The sequence below is a fragment of the Takifugu flavidus genome, chromosome 13, assembly GCF_003711565.1.
Source record: "Takifugu flavidus isolate HTHZ2018 chromosome 13, ASM371156v2, whole genome shotgun sequence".
NCBI lineage: Eukaryota > Metazoa > Chordata > Actinopteri > Tetraodontiformes > Tetraodontidae > Takifugu > Takifugu flavidus.
This window is the reverse complement of record NC_079532.1, coordinates 14,991,742-15,011,932: the sequence shown is the minus strand read 5'-3', so window position 1 is coordinate 15,011,932 and position 20,191 is coordinate 14,991,742. Positions and strand designations below refer to the sequence as shown.

The 20,191-nt window shown below is 42.8% G+C and overlaps 1 protein-coding gene and 1 long non-coding RNA gene across 5 annotated transcripts; one reads left to right on the top strand and one right to left on the bottom strand.

The window, feature by feature from the left end:
* Positions 1–231: 231 nt before the first annotated feature.
* LOC130536652 (uncharacterized) lies at positions 232–17,543 on the bottom strand. Its single transcript, XR_008953422.1, has 2 exons — positions 17,414–17,543; positions 232–883 (listed from the first exon to the last, which is right to left on the bottom strand). It is a non-coding gene; the product is annotated as an uncharacterized LOC130536652 (long non-coding RNA).
* On the top strand, positions 11,608–19,722 carry wfdc1 (WAP four-disulfide core domain 1). 4 transcript variants are annotated; one of them, XM_057052751.1, is made up of 6 exons: positions 11,608–11,968; positions 17,452–17,647; positions 17,740–17,823; positions 17,909–18,126; positions 18,277–18,336; positions 18,414–19,722. In XM_057052751.1, exons 1-5 carry the CDS (start codon positions 11,876–11,878, stop codon positions 18,289–18,291), a joined length of 606 nt encoding a protein of 201 aa, XP_056908731.1. In that variant the 5' UTR covers positions 11,608–11,875; the 3' UTR covers positions 18,292–18,336; positions 18,414–19,722. The 4 variants fall into 4 exon arrangements, with proteins under 4 accessions (XP_056908731.1, XP_056908732.1, XP_056908733.1 ...); XM_057052752.1 differs by having other exon boundaries at positions 11,610–11,968; positions 18,277–18,327; XM_057052753.1 differs by having other exon boundaries at positions 11,628–11,968; positions 17,986–18,126.
* The last annotated feature ends 469 nt before the right edge of the window (positions 19,723–20,191 follow it).

Sequence of the window (20,191 nt, the reverse complement as noted above, 5' to 3'; positions counted from 1 at the left end):
AGAATATAATTTAGTGATTATATTCACATTGTCCTCCATCAAAGTGATTAATCACAGTTATCAGTGTTTGTGGGACAGAGACGAAGAAAAGTAAATCTCCACAGGTTCACGTGAAGGTTTTAAGGGGGCCACTGAATAGACAGAATGTTTAACGGACATCAAACATGTTGATATTTTTCTGTAGCAGGCTCTGGGAATTCTGTAAATCCAGTGTAACAAAATAGAGAAAAATCCTGGAGGACAACATGATTTATTCATGATGCAAAACAACTATGATGTGGGTGAAAATCTATTTTTCCTGCAAGACACTGACCTGAAGCATGTGGACAAAATAACACTCAAACAAGATAAATGTTGTGCTTGGTCGGGTTTGCCAATGAAGAATGCAGCAAAAATGCAGTGTGCCAATGTGATAAGCCTGATTGTATATAGTCACAACTCTGATCTCAGCCAAAGGCAGATTAATGAAGTATTGGCTCGAAGACCCAAATGTTGAATGACATACACAAAACTTGGAGATCAACTGAAGAGGACAGACACAGCAGAATTAGTAGGCATCCATCATGAATTTAAATTTGTATATTTTCACATTCGGAACTCATATAAATCCACGTTTGCTCAGCGACATATCAAATAAATGAATGCATCTCAAATCTGCTCTTATTGCAACTTTTATAGACAAGTTCACAGTGATGATTAAACTTATTGTCTGCCACACATGTTCAACAGATGATCTATAGCTGACACCATTACCTTAACTTAATTCTCGTGAAATGACCCATGCCTCATGCTACAGAAGCTGATGTTGGCGTTCACGGGCGCTGGCGGTCCTCCTTTTCATATAAAGGTGTAAAATGTAAACTGTCAACCACAGTTATGGGAACTGTCAGAAAGACAAAATCAAACAGAGAAGAAAAATGTTTGAGATGTAAACTGGGGTGTAGGAAAAAAAACATGTAAAATTAGACAAGTCAAGGTTAAGGCATTCATTTTCCAGGATCTATTCTTCAATGTCCTGAAATGAAGGTGATTGAACACTGTCAGCTTCAGTCTTGCTCTTCAAGTGAGATGAGATTTCAACGCAACACAGGTCTTCAGTTAATCATAAATTTTTCTCCATCCCGATGGAGCTTAGCTTTTTATATTCAGAGCAGCGACGTAAAGATTCTCTAACAGTATTTTATGATAGTGTTAATTTCATGGCTGATCTCTTTTCAAAGATTGTTTCGTTCTCCTCTAAATCAAATTTCCTCCCCGATGACTATCCATTCTGTGACTGGTGACATTTATCCACGCAACATGCAGCGTGTTCTACATGATGCTGACTGAGGTGAAAACACATGACAATAAAGTTGTGACAACAGAAAGTTTTGTAAATATGGATTTTGAAGGCGGAAAACGCTCATTACAACAGACAGTTGGTTTCACACATCCTGACAGAGATGTACTCTTTTATTTGACTTTTAACCTTCCCCCACTGTGTTGTGTTAAAATAAATGCCCTGATCTTTGCATTGGTCAGTTTTTTTGTATATCAGTGGAGTGTTAATAGAATTAAACGAGAGTGACTCTGTTTTATTAAACAACCTGTCTATCAACCAGTGTGATTTTATATGAGCGGTACTTTCATTGGAGCAGTTTAAATCCTTTCTGTGTAGTAATTAGTAATACAAAAATGTTCTTATGAATAAACCCATACCTTGTTCCTGCAGCACAATCACATCCAGAAAACTGTGAACTTTATTTCTTTCATTCTTATTTCAATGATGTCAAATTATTCATGGCTACCTGCAGGACAAACTGAAATATTTCTCTATCGTGCAGCCAAAAAAACATCATCAGACAATTGAGCCTCACAACATTATTGAGGTTATTGCCTGTTTTCATGCAGAACTCTAAAACATCAGCCCAATTGTCTGGAGGCAATACTAATAGTGGGGATTTTGGCATTCAGAATGTAGGCATGCCAGAAAGTGCCTCTGAGTAAGGCCTGCGTATACCAGGTCTATGGATTTGGCTGTAAGGGACAAAAGGCATTACTTCAGATCTGCTGGATGGCCATTTATGAAAGATCAAGTGTTCCAAGTCGGTCACAGGGCTAATATCTGTGAAAATGCCTGATTAATTTGTTCTCAAATCTCTTGTTATCTCTTACAGAATAGAGTATTAATATGATGATTTTGTTATTTTGTTATGTTATTTATACCTTTTTTACTGTAATGGTCAGTTCTTCGAAGATCAGAGTTGATGGGTTTATGAGGATTCGCCTGAGTTTGCTAATTCGGTTTTCTTCATGGAAGGACTCAGGTTTACATCTTCAGTCCTCACTGATGTATTTTGCCTCCATTCATAAAAATCTATCTTTAAATGAAGCCAAAATGATATCATCAATGGGATTTTGCACTTTTACATCCACAGGCCCTATGCATACAGCAAAAACACTGAATGTGTAATGAAAACCAATCGCTCTTGCAAATTTGGTTCAGGTTTTTTAGATTAGAAGCAGCACATGCATTTATTGTCAAGTAGCTTAGCGTGCCGAGGAGCTTTATGCTGGATATAGAGCTGAAATAAATAAAATAATGGGCGTTTACCATATCAATCAGCAGCTAACAAGTATACATCAGTGAGCAAGAGTTATTAAGAAAAATCAGTTTGAATAAAAACGTTTGTGGTGAAATTTTAAGAGATTATGTTCCCTCATTTAGAGTTGTCCTTCAAGAAAATAGCACATTCATCAGGCTTGTGGGTCAGTCTATGCACATATTTTCATATAATTACTTATGAATAAGCCTTGTTTTAGAAATTAATAATACACAGGAGGGTTAGGGTATTGATACTTTAGGTTCCCTATTGTTTGGCCATTATCTGTGCACTAAAATGTTTGACATTTTGAACGTTTAAGTAAAATTTTCAAGTACTGTACTTTGTGTTCAATGGGTTTGCATTCAGCTTCTATCAAGACTCCTGAAAGAGTAAGAATGTGACAACGGCGTTCTCTACTGGTAAAATCTTGATGTTGCATTAACACACTCCGAGCTTGAATAGAAACGTGCAGAGAAATGGATCCTTGTATTTAGCAGAAAGAATAACTTCCAACATTTAGATTTCTTTTGTAGGCCAACAAATCAAATTCTCCAGAGTCAAGGTGACTGCTGTTTAGTTGCAACAAGTGATGGGGAATTGAAACCTCTGAAATAATGCCCAGATGGGCTTGTGAAGTTCAGCCCTAAAGCCCACCAAAGACAATAAAGAAACACTGCTCTTTCATTTATTTTTCTGCTGAAAAACCAAAAAAAAAAACACCACTTGCAGACTAAACTCAACTTCAGAGCCCCAGACAAACACCTCAGGCCTGATATATCAAGTTTACGTACAAACACTTCCTTGCATAAATCTGCATGAGAGTGGAGGCACAATTAAATTATTTAGTGTCAAGTCCAATTTAGAGAGAGCTTTGAAGTCAACCAGGACTTACTGCGGGGCTTCCCAGTCACATTGACCCCACAGTGGAAGCCCAGAGCTCAGTGTTGCTATAGAAACAATTCTTTTTTTCGTTACTTTCTTTTGCTGACCTCCCTTCTGCAGGTCACGTGCAGGAATGCAGCACACCTACCTAAGTTCAAAACCCTCGGGAGCCCAGAGATGTGAGGGAGGATGTGAGGGGACGGAGAGTGGGAAAAGATGCTGAAAAGGGGAAGTTTTTAACTGACTGAAGTGTACAAGGGGACACGAATGTAACAGTCGCTGTGAAGGCACAGTGGAAAGAAATGAAAGGAATGTGGGCTTAGAAGAAAGGCTGGAAAAGTTCCAGGTGGAATTTCTGAATTTTCAGCTTCAGGTAATCTTTTCAAAGCTGAAAACAAACCTTTGAATGTGGGTAGATCATTTCATAAAATGGTGGAATTTTCAGCAAATGCAGCATTTAGTGTCCAAAATCATCTGACCACATTTTAGAACACATTATTATGTAAACTATCGCTAATGTGCATTTCAAAATATTGGGGGAGATTGTTCTTATGGTATAAATTAGAAGAAATTTAGGCATGCAAGAGATAAAAGATGTTTAGTCTACATGAGATGCTTTTTGTGTGTTAACCATTACGCTGTTCATCAACCCATCTGTTCTCATCCATTGTTTTCTTCCTTCCCTGCTTGATCTCATCTTGAATCTTTAAGCAGCTGTCCCACATCAGCACATTGTGCTTCATTCCTCACACACACAAAAAAAATCCATGGTGCAGAAGACGAGAATCTCATATTTCACAGATGTCTGTCCTGCATTGATGCGGCAGTGCTTCATCAGAACACGCTCACTCCATAGGAACGTTTCTATTTCCATGCTCTTGGAGTTTGTTGATAGTCTGGTAAAGTGGAACGGATCGGACGGCGCCAGTAATGTTCTTTTTGGCCTGTCAGAGACAAATAAATCCACAGAATATCTAGGTTTTTTTTTCACAAGAACAGATACAATAGATGTGTATGTGCCTGCCAGGACCCTCTTGTATGTAAAACCAGACCAAAACATTACATTATGAAACTATCCATTAAAGTTGATAATTTATCTGCACTCTGTTCTCGCTCTAAACTCTGGGATGGGTTTTAGGCCAGTGAAACAATGAGAAAGTTAAAAAAAAGAAAGGGAGATTTCTATTGTACATGTAAAAAGTCCAACTCGGTTCTTAATAAGGTGCATCAGTCTGTCGCAGGTGTTTCAGGATTCCATCTGTCAACACCTTTGTCCAACAGCTTTTACAAAAAAAACGCATCAGGGCAGAGCGCTGACCCCTTACACTGACCTCTGACTCCGGCTGACAGAAGTTATTTGGACTAAACGGCCTTGACTAAGGCCTCAGCACACTGAGACAAAGGCAAGCCACCAGAGTAGAGCGCTGCTTCACCTTAAAGTGACAGCAGAATGATTTAAAGTTTTATTATTTCTATTTCTATTTATCCTGCTTATTGCAGAAGTGCAAGATATGAAGTTTTTTTTTTTTTTAATTTAATTTTCATACTTTTGCTTAAAAATGACAAAAATTCATTTATTTTCTATTAATTTTTTGTGCCTTCAGCTGTGTGTTTACCAACAGGTATGTAGGAATGATCCTGACTAAAAAAAATAAAATAAAAAAAAAAAACAAAAAAAAAAACCTGAACAACTGTTTAAAAAGGGACATTTCATTTATAGTAGCAAAGAATAATAATCTTTTGAAATCGTTTGGCTTTACCTGAAGCCTGACACTCACAACATCTTAGTGCTGCTATGCTAATTTGTCATATTATGAAGCCCGGCCTGGTGCTGCCACAGGTTTCACATTGTCGATCTGGTAGATATCGCTCTTTTTCATACAACTTTTCAATATAATCCTAACAAGCCAACAACGATCCAACTCTTAATTAGAACATTAAAATCTTATTTTTTTTTTTTACCCCTGGGGTCATGTGGGGTGAAGGAGCCTACCACAACTGCATATGGGTGAAGGCAGCATACATTCATATATAAGTCACCCTGTTATGGGAAGTCAAGGAGGCCTGGACCCAGATGCAGAGTAGAGGATATGGCTCTTTATTAATAACAAAAAGGTGCAAAACAAGGAGTCAAAGTAGCAACGAAAGTCAATTCTAGCAAAGTAACAACAGAAAATCTACGAACTAACGTCACCATAAAGAAAAACCCGTCACGAAAAGGTACAAATGAAAACGCAGTAACGAGGCACTGGAACAAACTCACAGGCTAGAAGAAACCACGGAAAACAGGAGGCGAAAACTAAAAATCACAACAGATGTTACGCTCCGCTGTCCTGTCCAGTGCGGCTTGAGTCTCCCGCCACACCCGTCTGATCCGGTGGAACTGGGCTCAGACCGAGGGTACTGCCGCGCCAGACTCTTGGCTGGGGAACAGAGGAGGTTGGTAGCTGTGGTTGACCATGAAGGGAGACAGAGTGGTTGCTGCACTGACAAGAGAGTTTTGGGCATACTCCACCCAGCGTAGATGTGAGGCCCAGGAGGACGGGAGGCGGGAGACCACACAACGCAGGGATGCCTCCAAACTCTGGTTGGCTCGTTCCGTCTGTCCGTTGGACTGGGGGTGGTAAGTGGAGGTGGTTCCCAGGGCCCGGCAGAACGCCTTCCACACCTGGGAGGTGAATTGGGGTCCACGGTCTGAAACAATGTCTTGCGGAACTCCATGGAGTCTAAAAACATGTTGAATCAGGAGGTTTGCTGTCTCCAAGGCGGTGGGGAGTTTAGGAAGGGGAACAAAATGTACCGCCTTGGAGAAACGATCGACCACTGTTAAGATAGTAGTGTTACCTTCCGAGGGGGGGCAGTCCGGTAACGAAGTCCACAGTGATGTGGGACCAGGGACGAGGGGGAATAGGTAGCGGCTGCAGAAGCCCTGCGGGGGCCCTGTGTGAAGATTTGCTGCGCATACACACAGTGCACGCAGCAACAGAGGTCCGGATATCCGCCTCCATGGATGGCCACCAGAAGCGCTGTCGGATGAGGGCTAAGGTGCGATGAACTCCTGGGTGGCAGGCTATTCGGGAGGTGTGTCCCCATGAGAGTACCGATGACCGGGCAGACGGTGGGACGAACAGCCGGTCTGGCGGGCATCCGTCTGGGACCAACTGTCCCTGGAGCGCTTCCCGCACCTCCGCCTCGACTGGCCAGTGGACCTCGCCCAGCACATACTCCGGGTCCAGGACGGTCTCCCTGGAGGGCTCCCTCTCCTCCAAGGAAAACAAGGGAGAGTGCATCCGGCTTTGTGTTCCGCGAGCCAGGGCGATACGTGATCATGAAGCGGAACCTGCCGAGGAATAAGGCCCAGCGGGCCTGTCGTGAGTTCAGGCGGCGAGCAGGTAGGCAAGATTTTTGTGGTCCCTCTACACGATGAAAGGCTGTGTCCCTCCCTCCAGCCAGTGCCTCCACTCCTGCAGAGCCAGGACCACTGCCAGGAGTTCCCAGTTACCTACATCATAATTGGCTTCTGCTGGGGAGAGACGGCGTGAGAAAAAGGTGCAGGGGTGAAGCTTATTATCTGTGGCCTGGCGCTGAGAGAGGACGGCCCCTACCCCGGAGTCCGAGGCATCAACTTCAACCACGAACTGTCGCTCCAGATCTGGGTGCGTAAGGACAGGGGTATTAATATGTTTTTTAGTTTTTTGAAGGCCTGCTGTTCAACTAGAGACCAGACGAAAGTGAGCTTGGGGGACGTGAGACGTGCGAGTGGTGCTGCCAGGCGGCTGTAGTTCCGTATGAAATGTCGATAGAAAATGGCAAAGCCTAAGAAACGCTGAAGCTGCTTGCGGGTAGTGGGCACGGGCCAGTTCTTGACTGCTGCCACCTTGGAGGGATCTGTGCGAAGCTGTCCCTTCTCAATCACAAAGCCTAGGAAACTTACAGAGGATGTATGGAATTCACTTTTCTGCTTTGGTGTACAGCTTATTTTCCAAAAGTCTCTTCAACACTTCCCGCACGTGCCCAACATGCTCCTCCAATGACCTGGAAAAGATCAGTATGTCATCCAGGTAAACGAACACCAACTTATTCAGCAGATCCCGCAGCACGTCGTTGACTAGACATTGGAACACGGCAGGGGCATTAGTGAGTCCAAAGGGCATCACCAAGTATTCGAAGTGGCCTAGCGGGGTGTTGAAAGCCGTTTTCCACTCGTCCCCCTCCCGGATTCTGATGAGGTGATAAGCGTTTCTCAAATCTAATTTAGTAAACACCGTAGTGCTGTTTAGGGGGCTGAAAGCTGAGTCAATCAGAGGGCGAGGGTACTTGTTCTTCACAGTGATGTCATTTAGTCCGGTGTAGTCAATACAGGGGCGTAAGGATTTATCTTTCTTTTCTATGAAGAACCCCACCCCCACGGGAGACGAGGAGGGACGAATGAGACTGGCTGCCACTGACTCCGTAATGTACTTCTCCATTGCCTCCCGCTCTGGCTTGGCAAGGTGAAAAAGTCTCTTGGTGGGAAGAGTGGCGCCGGGGAGCAAGTCTATGGCGCATTCGTAAGGTCTATGGGGGGGGTAACGAGGAGGCAGATGCTGTGCTGAAAACCTGCTGCAGGTCGTGGTAGTCGGAAGGAACATTGGTTAAGTTGATCTCCTCGGGTGCTGGAGATGGGTTCGTGGGCCTGGTTGGCAGAGCGGATTTAAGGCAGTGGGCGTGGCAATGGTTACTCCAGTTGCGGATGGTGGCAGTAGACCAATCAATGTGGGGGTTGTGGAGCTTCAGCCAGGGGATGCCCAGGATGATGGAATTCAGAGGAGTGCAGATAACAAACATCTCTATGAACTCGTGGTGGTTGCTGGAGAGAATCAATTTCAGAGGTTGCGTTTTGCGCGTTACTAACGTTAGAAGTTTACCATCTACTGAGTGCACCTCTTTCGGGACCGACAAGTCGTAAGTGGGGATGCCATGAGTGTTAACAAAGTCTAAGTCAATGAAGCTTTCATCTGCACCGGAATCCACTAACACTTGAGTAGGGACGGAGTGTTCAGGGAGATGGATCGTACCTTGGATTTGGATCCTTGACGAGGAGGAGGAAGAGATACGACTCAGCTCGGTCCCTTGGCTTCTAGGTGAACCCCGTCCCCTTGGCACCTCAGGACATCGGGAAATATAGTGTCCCTGCTGCGCGCAGTAGAGGCAGAGCTGGTGCTGCATGCGGCGTTGTCTCTCGGTTGCCGTGAGGCGTGTCCTTCCTAACTGCATGGGCTCCTCTGCGGGCTGCGGTGGTTGCTCCTGGGCGTAGTGGGAGGCTGCAGGAGATCTTGGGAAGGAATCAGGTGAGTAAAACAGAGTAGGTGCGGAACCGTCCCCTCTGCGTCACCTGCTGCTCCCTGGCTCTCTCCCTGATCCTATTGTCAATGCGGATGGTTAAATCAATAAGGGAGTGGCACTCATCACGAACAGCTAATTCGTCCTTCAGCTCTCCTGCTAGCCCCTTGAGGAATATGGCTTGCAAGACTGAATCCCCCCACCCACTCTCTGCCGCTAGGATGCTAAAGTTTACCGCGTACTCAGAAGCGGAGGAGTTACCCTGTCGGAGGTCCAGCAGTTGGCTCACCGCCTGTCTTCCTGTCACCGGGTGATCGAACACCCGCTTCATCTCCTCCATGAACCCGGCGTAATCATATATCAACTCTGGTCGCTGTGTGGCGACAGCTACGGACCAGGCTTGTCCGGTGAGCAAACTCATGATGAAGGCAGTCTTGGCTTGCGGGGTGGAATAGGTGAGGGGTTGCTGGGTAAAAACCAACTGGCACTGGTGCAAAAACTGCGAGCATGTCCCCAAGTCTCCTGAATATCTTCCTGGGATAGGGATATAGGGCTCACGTGGTTGTGTAGCAGGGTTGGTCGGCGGGCTGTCAACCGGGACCGACGCTGCGGTGTGCTGTGCGCGAGGAAGCCGTTCGTCCAAGGCCGCCAGCTGACCGCTGAGTTGAGAGACACCGGCCGTGATGCGTTGCATGTGCTCTGACATTTGGCGCAGAGCCGACTCTACCTGGTGGACCCGCGCTGCTTGCGCGGAAAGCGTCTGCTTCAGCAGGTCTGACTGTGCTGGGTCCATAGTGGCCGGATTGTTCTGTTATGGGAAGCCAAGGAGGCCTGGACCCAGATGCAGAGTAGAGGATATGGCTCTTTATTAATAACAAAAGGTGCAAAACAAGGAGTCAATCAAAATAGCAACGAAAGTCAATTCTAGCAAAGTAACAACAGAAAATCTACGAACTAACGTCACCATAAAGAAAAACCCGTCAAGAAAAGGTACAAATGAAAACGCAGTAACGAGGCACTGGAACAAACTCACAGGCTAGAAGAAACCACGGAAAACAGGAGGCGAAAACTAGAAATCACAACGGATGGGAGCTAGATGCAGAGGCGAAACAACAATCCAGCACAGGAGGCAACGAGAGGTGAGTTTAAGTAGCTGCCGAATTAACGCAATGAGCTGCAGGTGCGTCAGCGGCTCAGCGCTCCACAGGGATCGGCCCGCCCCTGGCAGTCGCTCCTGCAGGTGAAGGGAGGAGGGAAGAAATGAGTTGTGTTCAAGAACCACAACACACCCCCTATTTTGGGGGTTGATACTATGCTCAAGGGTACCTCAGCTGATTTCTGGGGGTTTCCATGCACCTCTCCCTACTACAATAACACCATAAATACTTATTACTGCTAAATTCGATGTTTCGATAAAAAACACATTTTATGTACTTTGGAGAAAATGAACAACTTATTCATTTGTGGAGCCCAGTAATGCATCAGGCTGGAATCAAAGAGGAGAAACATTTAATATAAAGACAGACGACGCCTCATGAGATCCACAGACGCTCCACTCTGTGTGTGTGTGTGCGTGTGCGTGTGTGTGTGTGTGTGTGTGCGTGCGTGCGCGTGCGTGCGTGCGTGTGTGTGTGAGAGAGAGAGAGAAAGAGAGAGATATTCATTTAATTTTTTTGTTTGCAAAGATTACACAGGTTACACAGATTTCTGGGCAGGATGAGGATGATGTTTGTGGAGAAACGACTGGGAGAATCAGCATTGTCTGGATGCGCCACAACCGACCCCTCACCCCCCTTGCCAAGTCATGCGGGGAAAGGAAAAAAACATTTTGTTTTGGAAAATCAGACCATCTCATTTTAAAATGTGTACAAATTGAGGACATTGTAACAGACTCCATGTTAATAATGGCTGAATTTAAAATGAGACTTCATTCAAAAGTCCATTTTGCATTTTAAAGGCAAGCACCATTAAATGACTGTGTGTGACGCATCACTCCAGGGGACAAAGAACTTTAACTTTGATATCTTTGATTCAGATCTTCGGCAGTTGCTTATATCTACCAATAAAGACACTCTGCTTAATATTCATTCCTTATTGATTTCATGAGTAATCATTGCCACTGAATGCAGTAGTAGTTGATTTAGTGGGGATTTTTAATCTTGACATTATGGATCAATGCACTCATTGTGATTGGTACTGTAAGTAAGGTGGGGGTGGAGTGGGAGTGTCATAGACATGTGAAACAGGAAGTAAGAGAGGGAGAAAGATAAAAGTAGCCCACTTTCCCAGAAGTGCCCCTGTCTGTATTCTTTATGGGTCCCAGCAACTAAATCCTAACCTAATCCTTACTCAGGTGTGTTCCAAGCACAATGTTAGATACATAACACACACTGTTCCTGAGAGAAATCAGGAATGCAAACAAGGATGTTGGGCTGTTAATGGTTAAAATACATGCGGGTGCTGCAGACTGGGAGTCATCGAGTGCTTTTGGAAGCCCCCACTTAGCAGCAACCATACATTATCCTTCCAGCAGGGCTGCACGCAAGAACAACAAGTGAAGCAGAGCCACAAAACACAGAATGTGAGCTGACCACACGTTGACAGCTCCCAACAAATTCCCTTAGGGATCACCAGATATGTTGTGAGGATCCAACAGGGGAGCAAGGGAGAGGCCTTCCTTGCACTGCCCCCCCTCCCCCAATCTCTCGCAGCGGCATGTCCATGCGTTGTGCAGGCAAACACTCTGCAAGGACCACTGCTGTCTCTCTCTTCCTCTCCTGTCTTTTCATCCCCACACTGCCTCCATTCATTCCCACTCCCCTTTCTCCTCTTCCTTCCATAGCAGTCTTTCTGCTCAGCACTTTCTCCCCCCACCAGGCGGGTAAAAAGGCAGGTCCTGTTGGAGAGGGGTTGTGTAATGTCTGGCTGCACATGAGCTGCAGCAAATTATTGCTCCGGCTAGGAAAGGCAAGGCTGCAGAGGAGCCACAAAGGTCTGAATTCTGGACTAGAACAGGGGGAGGAGGAGTTTCTCTGCAGAGAGGAAATCAAGGGAGACACAGAAAGTTTGTTTTCAGGGCACAGACCATGCCGGGCTGTAGGGTGCTGCTGCTGTCCCTGGTGGTGCTGTCCATGGGAAGTAATGCCAGGAGAATCAGGAAAAGGGGGCTCAATCACAAGGTGAGGCTGCAAATTTTGAGTTCATCTATCTGCTGATTTCAGAGCAAAGTTGGAGTGAAAGTATTTGAAACAGTGGAGGCTCTGTCAGGCAGCACAGCTTTCGCACCAACAGGGCACTTTTGTGGGTGAGGTGAGACGTGAACGGACTGACTTTACCCTAATTATTAAAATAAATCAAGTTAAAAGGTGCCATTGTAAATTGCATTACATTATTTTAAGAGATTTTTTTCCTCCTTGTAAGTTGTAAAAAAAAATTGCATCAAATCATAGTTAAAATTCAACTATGTTTTAGAAAGTTTTGATACAATGAACCTTAATAATTTATACAGACCAAATATAACAGTATATTTTTCATTTAACAGGACATTACAGTTTTAATTCTTTATGTAAATCTTAGTTATGACCAACAGGTTTATCCTGTGGATTATGTTTAATGAAATAAATTAAAAGCACAACATTAAACTGTTAGTTTTGTCAAACTTTCCCTTAAAATCTAATTTAGTGCATTTTGGCCACTTAAATTAATGCAGTTTGACTAATTGCGTATTCTGATTTTGGAAGAAAAAAGGAGTTTTTGAAATGAAGCATGATGAATCCACATTGACAGCAAAGATTTTCAGTTTTGAAAGTGGAGGGTGCAACAGGTTGGAATAAGTCACAGATTTTCTACTTTCCATGTGAGTAGTTCAAGGACACAATGGCTGTACAACAACCTCTGTGTGTGTGTGCGCGCGCGTGTGCATGTGTGTGCGCGTGTGTGTCTGTATAGTGGATTATTAGGGCAGGAACTGAACTTGCAGACTGGGCCCCTGCTTGTTAAAGCAACTCAGTGTAAGTGATTGATCAGGCCTAATGAGGGCGGCTCACTGTAGCGTGCTGCCTTCTCTTTTTTATACCCTCTTCTGCCTTGTGTGTGCTCATGTTCTCACTCTACAACTGGTTTATGCCCACCTTGGCCATTTTCCCTCTGTTCCTCTCTGTCTTTATCTCGCTTCCCTCTCTCATATAAAACTTTTAGCCTTTTGCCCCCTCAATAGCCCGCAGTCACCTTTCCCCTCACTCTGCATACCAGCCTCTCATTTCTCCCTCTTCAAAAATTCCTTTTCTTCTTCATCTCCATGTCTCCCTGCTCCCAGAATGGGCCAAAAGCACCGTCATGATGGACGTTGCTTCAAAGCCGCTGTAATGGGAACATGCTGAGACGGCAGAGCAGATGGAGTTTGTTTTTTGGCCTTTTCATCTCTGCATCGTTCAATCTTTCTTTTTTTAACACCCCCCCCCCCCCCCCCCCCCCCCCCCCCCACACACACACACAGTGAGAGAGATCCTTTATGTTCCTTCAGGCAGCACTCCAGACCTACATTATGGAATGTTTCTTGAAAGTTAAAGAAATACACAAACAAAACCAAGTCCTTCAAATTGATCGGTGAAATGCAGCAATATAGAATTTGTTCTTAAACATTAAATGTTTTCAAATTCTTCAAATTCTTTAGTCAATTACAATTTTGGCTTCATATTGTGTTCTGACCTTTGACCTTTGTAACAAGGGTAAATCAGTACAGTTTGTTCAAGCTAAATCCCTGATCATTCAGGTCTTAACAAAGCACATTTCCTGGTAAAGTTTCATTATTATGATCTGGTCAGTTGGTCAATCTGTGAACTCTATTTAGACAAATTGTGTTCACAAGCTGATTTTGCTGGGTTTTTTTAGGGATCAAATTCACATCCAATCCTTTTTACTTACATCTCCTGCTGCCAAAAGAGTCAAAGTCGAAGCCCTTGTAATTTCTTCTTTGTGATAGATGTGGAAAGCACCTGCCAGATAATACTTGTCTTACAACAATGGGGGGAGCTTTGAGTTACAAAGATCGACATGGGCAGCAGCAGAGAATGAAGGTGTGGGTGAAATAAAGGACTGAGGAAAAACACATGTGAGTGGTCAAATATGACTGGCAAAAGCCTCAATTTCAGCATGGCTTCAGGAAGGTTAGCACAACTTGTGACATTATCTCCAAATTGGGCACGTGTATTTATCAACCGTCAGAGCAGAGGACAAAAGCTGCACCAGCTATGAATCTGGTCTGACACCATCTAGCATTGCAAGGTGCAGCGCATGTAACACTTGAAGAAAACCTAAATGTGATGTTACAGAATAAATAACACAATAGGTAAAAATGCCTCATGATTACACAACAAGACTCAATGTGAACATACAACAGCAGTTATTTAGCCCGATGCTATGAAGTGACAGCTCTCTGTATTTCTTTGTCTGACTTGCGAGACACATTCCATAATGTAGGTCTGAAGTCCTGCCTAAGGGCCTATAAAGGATCCCTCTGACTGTGTGTACTGACAGATAATGTGCTTGCAAACACTGTTAGCATTTGCATAAAGCTCACCAGTAGTTTTGTTAATTATTCGGGCTGCTCTCAGTCACATGACTTGAAAACACACTTGACAGCACATTAGTTTTAATCTGACACAAATTGTAGGTCGGTGACATTAGATATGTCACCCAGGCAGTTGTTTTCTTTGGCAGCAGACAGATTGTCTCCGTTACTGCGTTTATTAAACCTGCGTCTGAGCAACACCGTGGTGTAACTCTGCATACCACAGTACAGACACGGTATCATCAATGTTGTATGTGTGGAGGTCATGACCTCTGCCTCAAACTTTCTTTATGATATTTTAATGCATCAACATGTTTGCATATATTTAACAAAGTAATGTGATATGGAGTTTACAATATATTAAAATCTTGTCAATGAGTTTATGAGACCAATGTCATGTTCATTTAGAAAGCTAGTTTGCACTTTAATTAGGCAGCGTTCGTAACTGTCGTTTAAACTACCTGCCATATGTGTCCCTAGGACTGCTTTTCCTGCCTCCGTGTCTGTCAGCATGTTTGCCTGCATGTCTCCCATAAGTCTCCTCTGCAGATCAACAAGATCTAGGGATTTTACAGAAACCTCCCTCAGCAAGCTAAGGTGACGTGTGAAGGGAATACTCCCTTATAACAGGAAGAAACCTTGAGCAAGACCAAGCTCAGAAGAAGAAAACATACATCACAAATGCAATTAAGTCCTTTCTAATATTGCAGATCATTGTTAGTAAAATACAAATAAGAATTTCTGAAATGAAAACATTGATGCAATGATGTATGTTGGTAAGCTCAGGTGTAAGACAAACATATCTTTCTGTCCTTGCAGATGTGGGTCTGTCCACAAATTTAGTGTCTGTCTGACTTCTCAGTGTCATTCTGAAATTGGAGAGTATTTTTAGTTTTTGCTCTCCACAAGAAACACAGGGGCACTAAAAAGGCAAGATAGGAAGAGACAAGCTAAAAGGAAAAAAAGGGGTAGTTCTAAGATCAATGGCTTGTTTTTCAACACCAGGGAGAGCGGAAAAAAGGGAGGGGGGATCAAGAAGAAAAGAACTTCTGAAAGACAGGGAAAATTCATTTCCACAGATACACATCAGACAGATGCCCACAGGCAGTGTCTACAGCAGCACAGACAGGAGTATAAATAAGTACCAAACTTCTGAGAGACGGGATGAGCACAGGATTGTGTACGGCAGCTTAGAACAAATATCACAGCAGCATTGTTGGCGTACAGAGACAAGGAGGCAGATGAGTTCGAGCAAGGAGTTAATGACAAAAATCAAAAGGAGCATGAATGTTTCCCAGAAAGATACTGAATTCGAACATTTGCATCAGCATTCCAAGGAATTTCTGCATCTGCAGACGGACCGTGTAAACAGGAAGAGCACGCTTGACCTGTGGTGATCGGATGTGAGACAAGGGCAGACGGTTGTCGCTATTATGCTATTATCCAATCACAGAAGACTTTGTAGTACTCATTCATATAAATAATTGTAGTGGTGGTGATTGAAAGCCTAAGCATGGAAATGGCAACCAAATGCTGTGTAAACTGTATGTAGATTCATGTTCAAACACACGTCAGCAAAGATGTGATCTGCTTTTTATCACATCTAGATTAGTGACAATCCCTGCAAATCCAAGACTGTTACCTCACACTCAAGAAGTTAATCATGCTCTATTTTTAGGTCAAAGCATTGTAATAGCATAATTTATACTTGTGGATGCTAAACGCTTACTGAATGGAGCTATATACTGTCAGAAAAATTGGCCTTGCATGAAGTGCCATGTCTTTGCTAACATCCAGTTAGCGTTCTGTTAAACTCCGATCTCCACCATCTGTTTTGTTGCAGTTGTCTTTATATGCCACCTTGAAGTGCTTTCAAACTTAACCTTTTTGAAGAACTTTTCAACAAAATTAAGCTTTAAATTTGATATTTGAAACTTTAAGGTTGCCATTATTCCTTTCAAAGCAGAAGTCTTTCCTTCCATGCCCAATCACCCCTCACCTCCACCCCTATGAACCACCCACTTATCAAGTTTGCAGTTGCCATAACAATTTAATGTGTGTTTAGAAAAAACACACAACCAAGGGTTGGTAACACTTCTGTGCCAGACATTTTCTATTTTTTTTATTCCTTATTGCGAAATAACCTGACTTGCCTGACAAATAAATGAGGCAATTTAATGTGTGCAATGCACCAGCTGATTATCTAATTACTAATATAGGGGTGAACAAAAAGAGAACATGTTTTTCACACACTCAGAATGGGCTAAACCAAAGTGACTAACTGACACAAAAAATAAGGATGCAGTAACGATTTTGTTGAATCAGACTACAGTGTAAAGGCCTGCCTGCTGTGGCCTGTCAGTTGCAAAATCTCAGTGTGTTTACAATTAATAATGGGGCCATTATTATAGTTTAAATGGTGCCATGGGTAAGAGTGTAGCACACCAAACTGAGTAAGACTTAATGTTAATTAGCAGCTGTAGTACGTTTGCTGAAATATTTCTCACGCACAGCTGAGAACAATGAATGTCTGTTTATACTCTGGCACAGAAAGTGATATTTGATACCAGCAGACGAAATAAGCATGAACTTCTAAATGCTTTTTAAGGTAACAAGTCCAATCTAAAATAAAATTTAACAAAAAAAATAAATCCTACATGGTGTCAATAGTAAAACCTTCATGTCAACTTCTGAGTAAAAAATATTCGTAGAACTGTAAAAAAAAAAAAAAAGTGGAACTGTTGCTCTCCCACAGTAAATCAACCTCCAGATCAAGACATTTATGCAAGCAAGAATGCTGAATCCAAACTTTCAGAGCTTCTGAGGTCACAGTGTTGTGCTGAGGAGGATATACCAATCCTTTTCTGCACTCTAGTGGTGAAAAGGACACATTTCACCCCGTCATTCACAACTGATTTCAGTAGAATGGTGTATTTGGCCTTAAAAAAATAGAAAAGTAAAAGGAGCAGAAAATTAGGTCAGGTGATTTTTTTTTTTTTTTTTTTTTTACAAAAAGCTTAAGTATCTGTTTGGTAGAAGTTAAAAATTAATTCACCTTTTGTCTCGTTGCACTGTCTTCATTCTTCCGCTCAGGACTATGAGTACCCCAACCACGCCCAGTCCACCCAGCACCAGAAGAATGATCGCTGTCCACCGCCACCCCAGATGCTGCCGGAGAGAGCCTGCGAGGTCCCAGGCTGCCGCTCAGACTCGGAGTGCGAGCGCCATAAACGCTGCTGCTACAATGGCTGCATCTACGCCTGTCTAGAATCTGTCCAGCCGCCACCTGGTGGGTGTCCTTCCATATTCAAGCATGCAGAGAGATTTGCGTCATAGCTGAGATGATAACACATGACCTGTGTGTCTGTGTGTTCTCAACAGTACTGGACTGGCTTGTTCAGCCCAAACCTCGGTGGTTGGGTGGTAACGGTTGGCTGTTGGATGGTCCAGAGGAGGTTCTACAGGGTGAGCTGACTTACACACTTTAAATTAAACTAATGGCTACATACCCATGAAACTATTGTCCCGCCTTTTGTGTTAAACCCAAAAGATCTGAATGTGCTAATGCTGAAGATTTCCTCCTTCTTTATGAAAACCCCTGATGTGCCATGTGGACTGTTCCCCCAGCTGAGGCCTGCAGCACCACTGAAGATGGAGACGAGCCTCTTCATTGCCCCACTGGCTATGAGTGCCACATCATCAACCCCGGAAACCCCACTGCTGGCATCCCTAACAGGGGACAGTGCATTAAGCAACGTGGCAATTCTGGTACGGCAAAATCAAAGCTGATAACTGCTGATTTAGGTTTCTACCATTATGTTTCCAGGCACTTCAGGAGGCTGATGTAATGAATATTTGTATGATGCTAGAAATAAAACAGTTCCTCTTTTTTTGACTTTGGCTCCGTTGCACTAACAGATGGACGTGGCCTGAGGCACAAATACTTCAAGGACTACAAGGACTACTTAGGTAAGTGAGGTAATGAAGAAACCTGCACTGTCAAATCAGTCAAAGCACCAATCTGCATGATGTCACAATGACTGCTTCACTGACAGGTTCCAGTTCGAGCAATGCTGTGGGCTATGAAAAACAACATCACAAGCACCTGGGATGATGCATGTTTCCAGTCAATTTAAGCTAACACATAAAGAAAAGACTCCTGCACCTTTATCTATCTTCAGACCAAATCTTTGTTGTTAATGCTGCATCTGCTCAGCCTGGCCTGGCCTCGGTGGCAGCTATGACACAACTTTAGGCATTAGACCCCCCTCTGGTCAGTTGCATCATATCTGACCGTTTTATCTGATCACTTGTTGCTACCTCTGCTTAGCAGTCTCACCAACCAACATAACCAAAGGATATAAGCGCCCCTATCTGCAGTACTGAGAAGTGCAGGACTTGCACTGAAGCACTTCAGTGAATGTCTTTTCATATATATATTTTTTAATTTACACATACTCATAAAATAACAATCATGTCATGGGGCATAGTCAGAAGAGATGAGGTAACAATCCAGAGATCTCATTCCAGCTGTAGTGAGTGCATTTAAAATTAAAAGCAAATGTGGATCAAGATTCAAACAAGTAAATTATATATAAAGTGTCATATGCCATACATAAAATGCCATAATATAAAGTGCCATATGAATGTGGGGGTTGTTTTGTGGTAACGGAAAAAAAAAAATCAGATTCTGGCCTTGATTGTGTTACTGTGGAATCAAAAGATTCAAAAATAACATTTTCACACTGGAGATGATTTAAAAAGAAATACATTTTGAAGGAAAGAAGGAGGGTAAATTCTGCAAATATATTATATTTGTGATTTTCTTTTTTAAAAAGGCTAAAGGGGCAGTTTTAAATTCATACAGTGAATTAACTGCCAGGGATAATCGTTTTTCACTTTGCTCATTTCATTTGTTCTAGTATTTCAGCTTCCGCAAGGAAACAGAATTTTAAAAAATAATTTTTGCACAGAGAAAATAGTTGTGCATGGTCAAAAATGTCTTCTGAGTTGATTTTATAATGGGTTTTACATCTGTTTATGTGCAACTTATTCAACTCAACCGGTGCTTGTTTCATATCTGCCTGTGAGAATTGAACAGGAAAATAAGCTGTTCACACACACACACACACACACACACACACACACACACACACACACACACACACACTAAGGTGCACAAAACTATACATTATCTGCAGAATAAAGATGAAGATTAATTATTTCCGAACGGTGCTCAGATATTAGGTTTTTTCTAATAAAAGCCCTTGTTTATTGAATCCTCTATTACTTTGGTTTCAAGATTCAGTTTCTGATTAAAATGATGATAAAATTGTCAATAAAGAATTTATCTACAAAAAATAATCCATGTGTAGTGCAGAAACATTCTTCCACTAACCACTTTATTGAAACTAACATGGCATCATTCCCACATTGAATAAACCTTTGTGACATCTGCGAATGGTTTATTTAATCCTGCAATTTATTTATAATTGATGACATAAGGTATACATCTAATGTAAAATTAGCCAATTATTTTAAATACAAATGTTAAAGACAATTTAAATACAAACACAGAGGCAGTTTTAGACCTGTGTTTGCCATTTAGGATGGGAGGTTTTTTCAGATAGATACAAATCCCTCATAAAATATTTACACTGTATCGATTACAGTTGCTTTACTGGGTGCTTTCATATTCTCATCTTCAGCTTAAGGCAAACGTGGGAAACACTTAAATCCTGTTCTTTGTAAATCTTACTTTTGTAAAACTCACTGCGTGTACTAGTATGTTAGTCGAAAAGAAACGTCTTTGTAAATGGTTTGTATTTAGATA

Bases quoted from the DNA above. Each gene is read 5' to 3' on its own strand.
- wfdc1 (XM_057052750.1), top strand. From the start codon at position 11,876: ATGCCGGGCTGTAGGGTGCTGCTGCTGTCCCTGGTGGTGCTGTCCATG. The intron at 17,824-17,985 runs GTGAGCTGACTT...CTGTTCCCCCAG, and splicing joins TCCAGAGGAGGTTCTACAGG to CTGAGGCCTGCAGCACCACT. The intron at 18,127-18,276 runs GTACGGCAAAAT...TTGCACTAACAG, and splicing joins TAAGCAACGTGGCAATTCTG to ATGGACGTGGCCTGAGGCAC.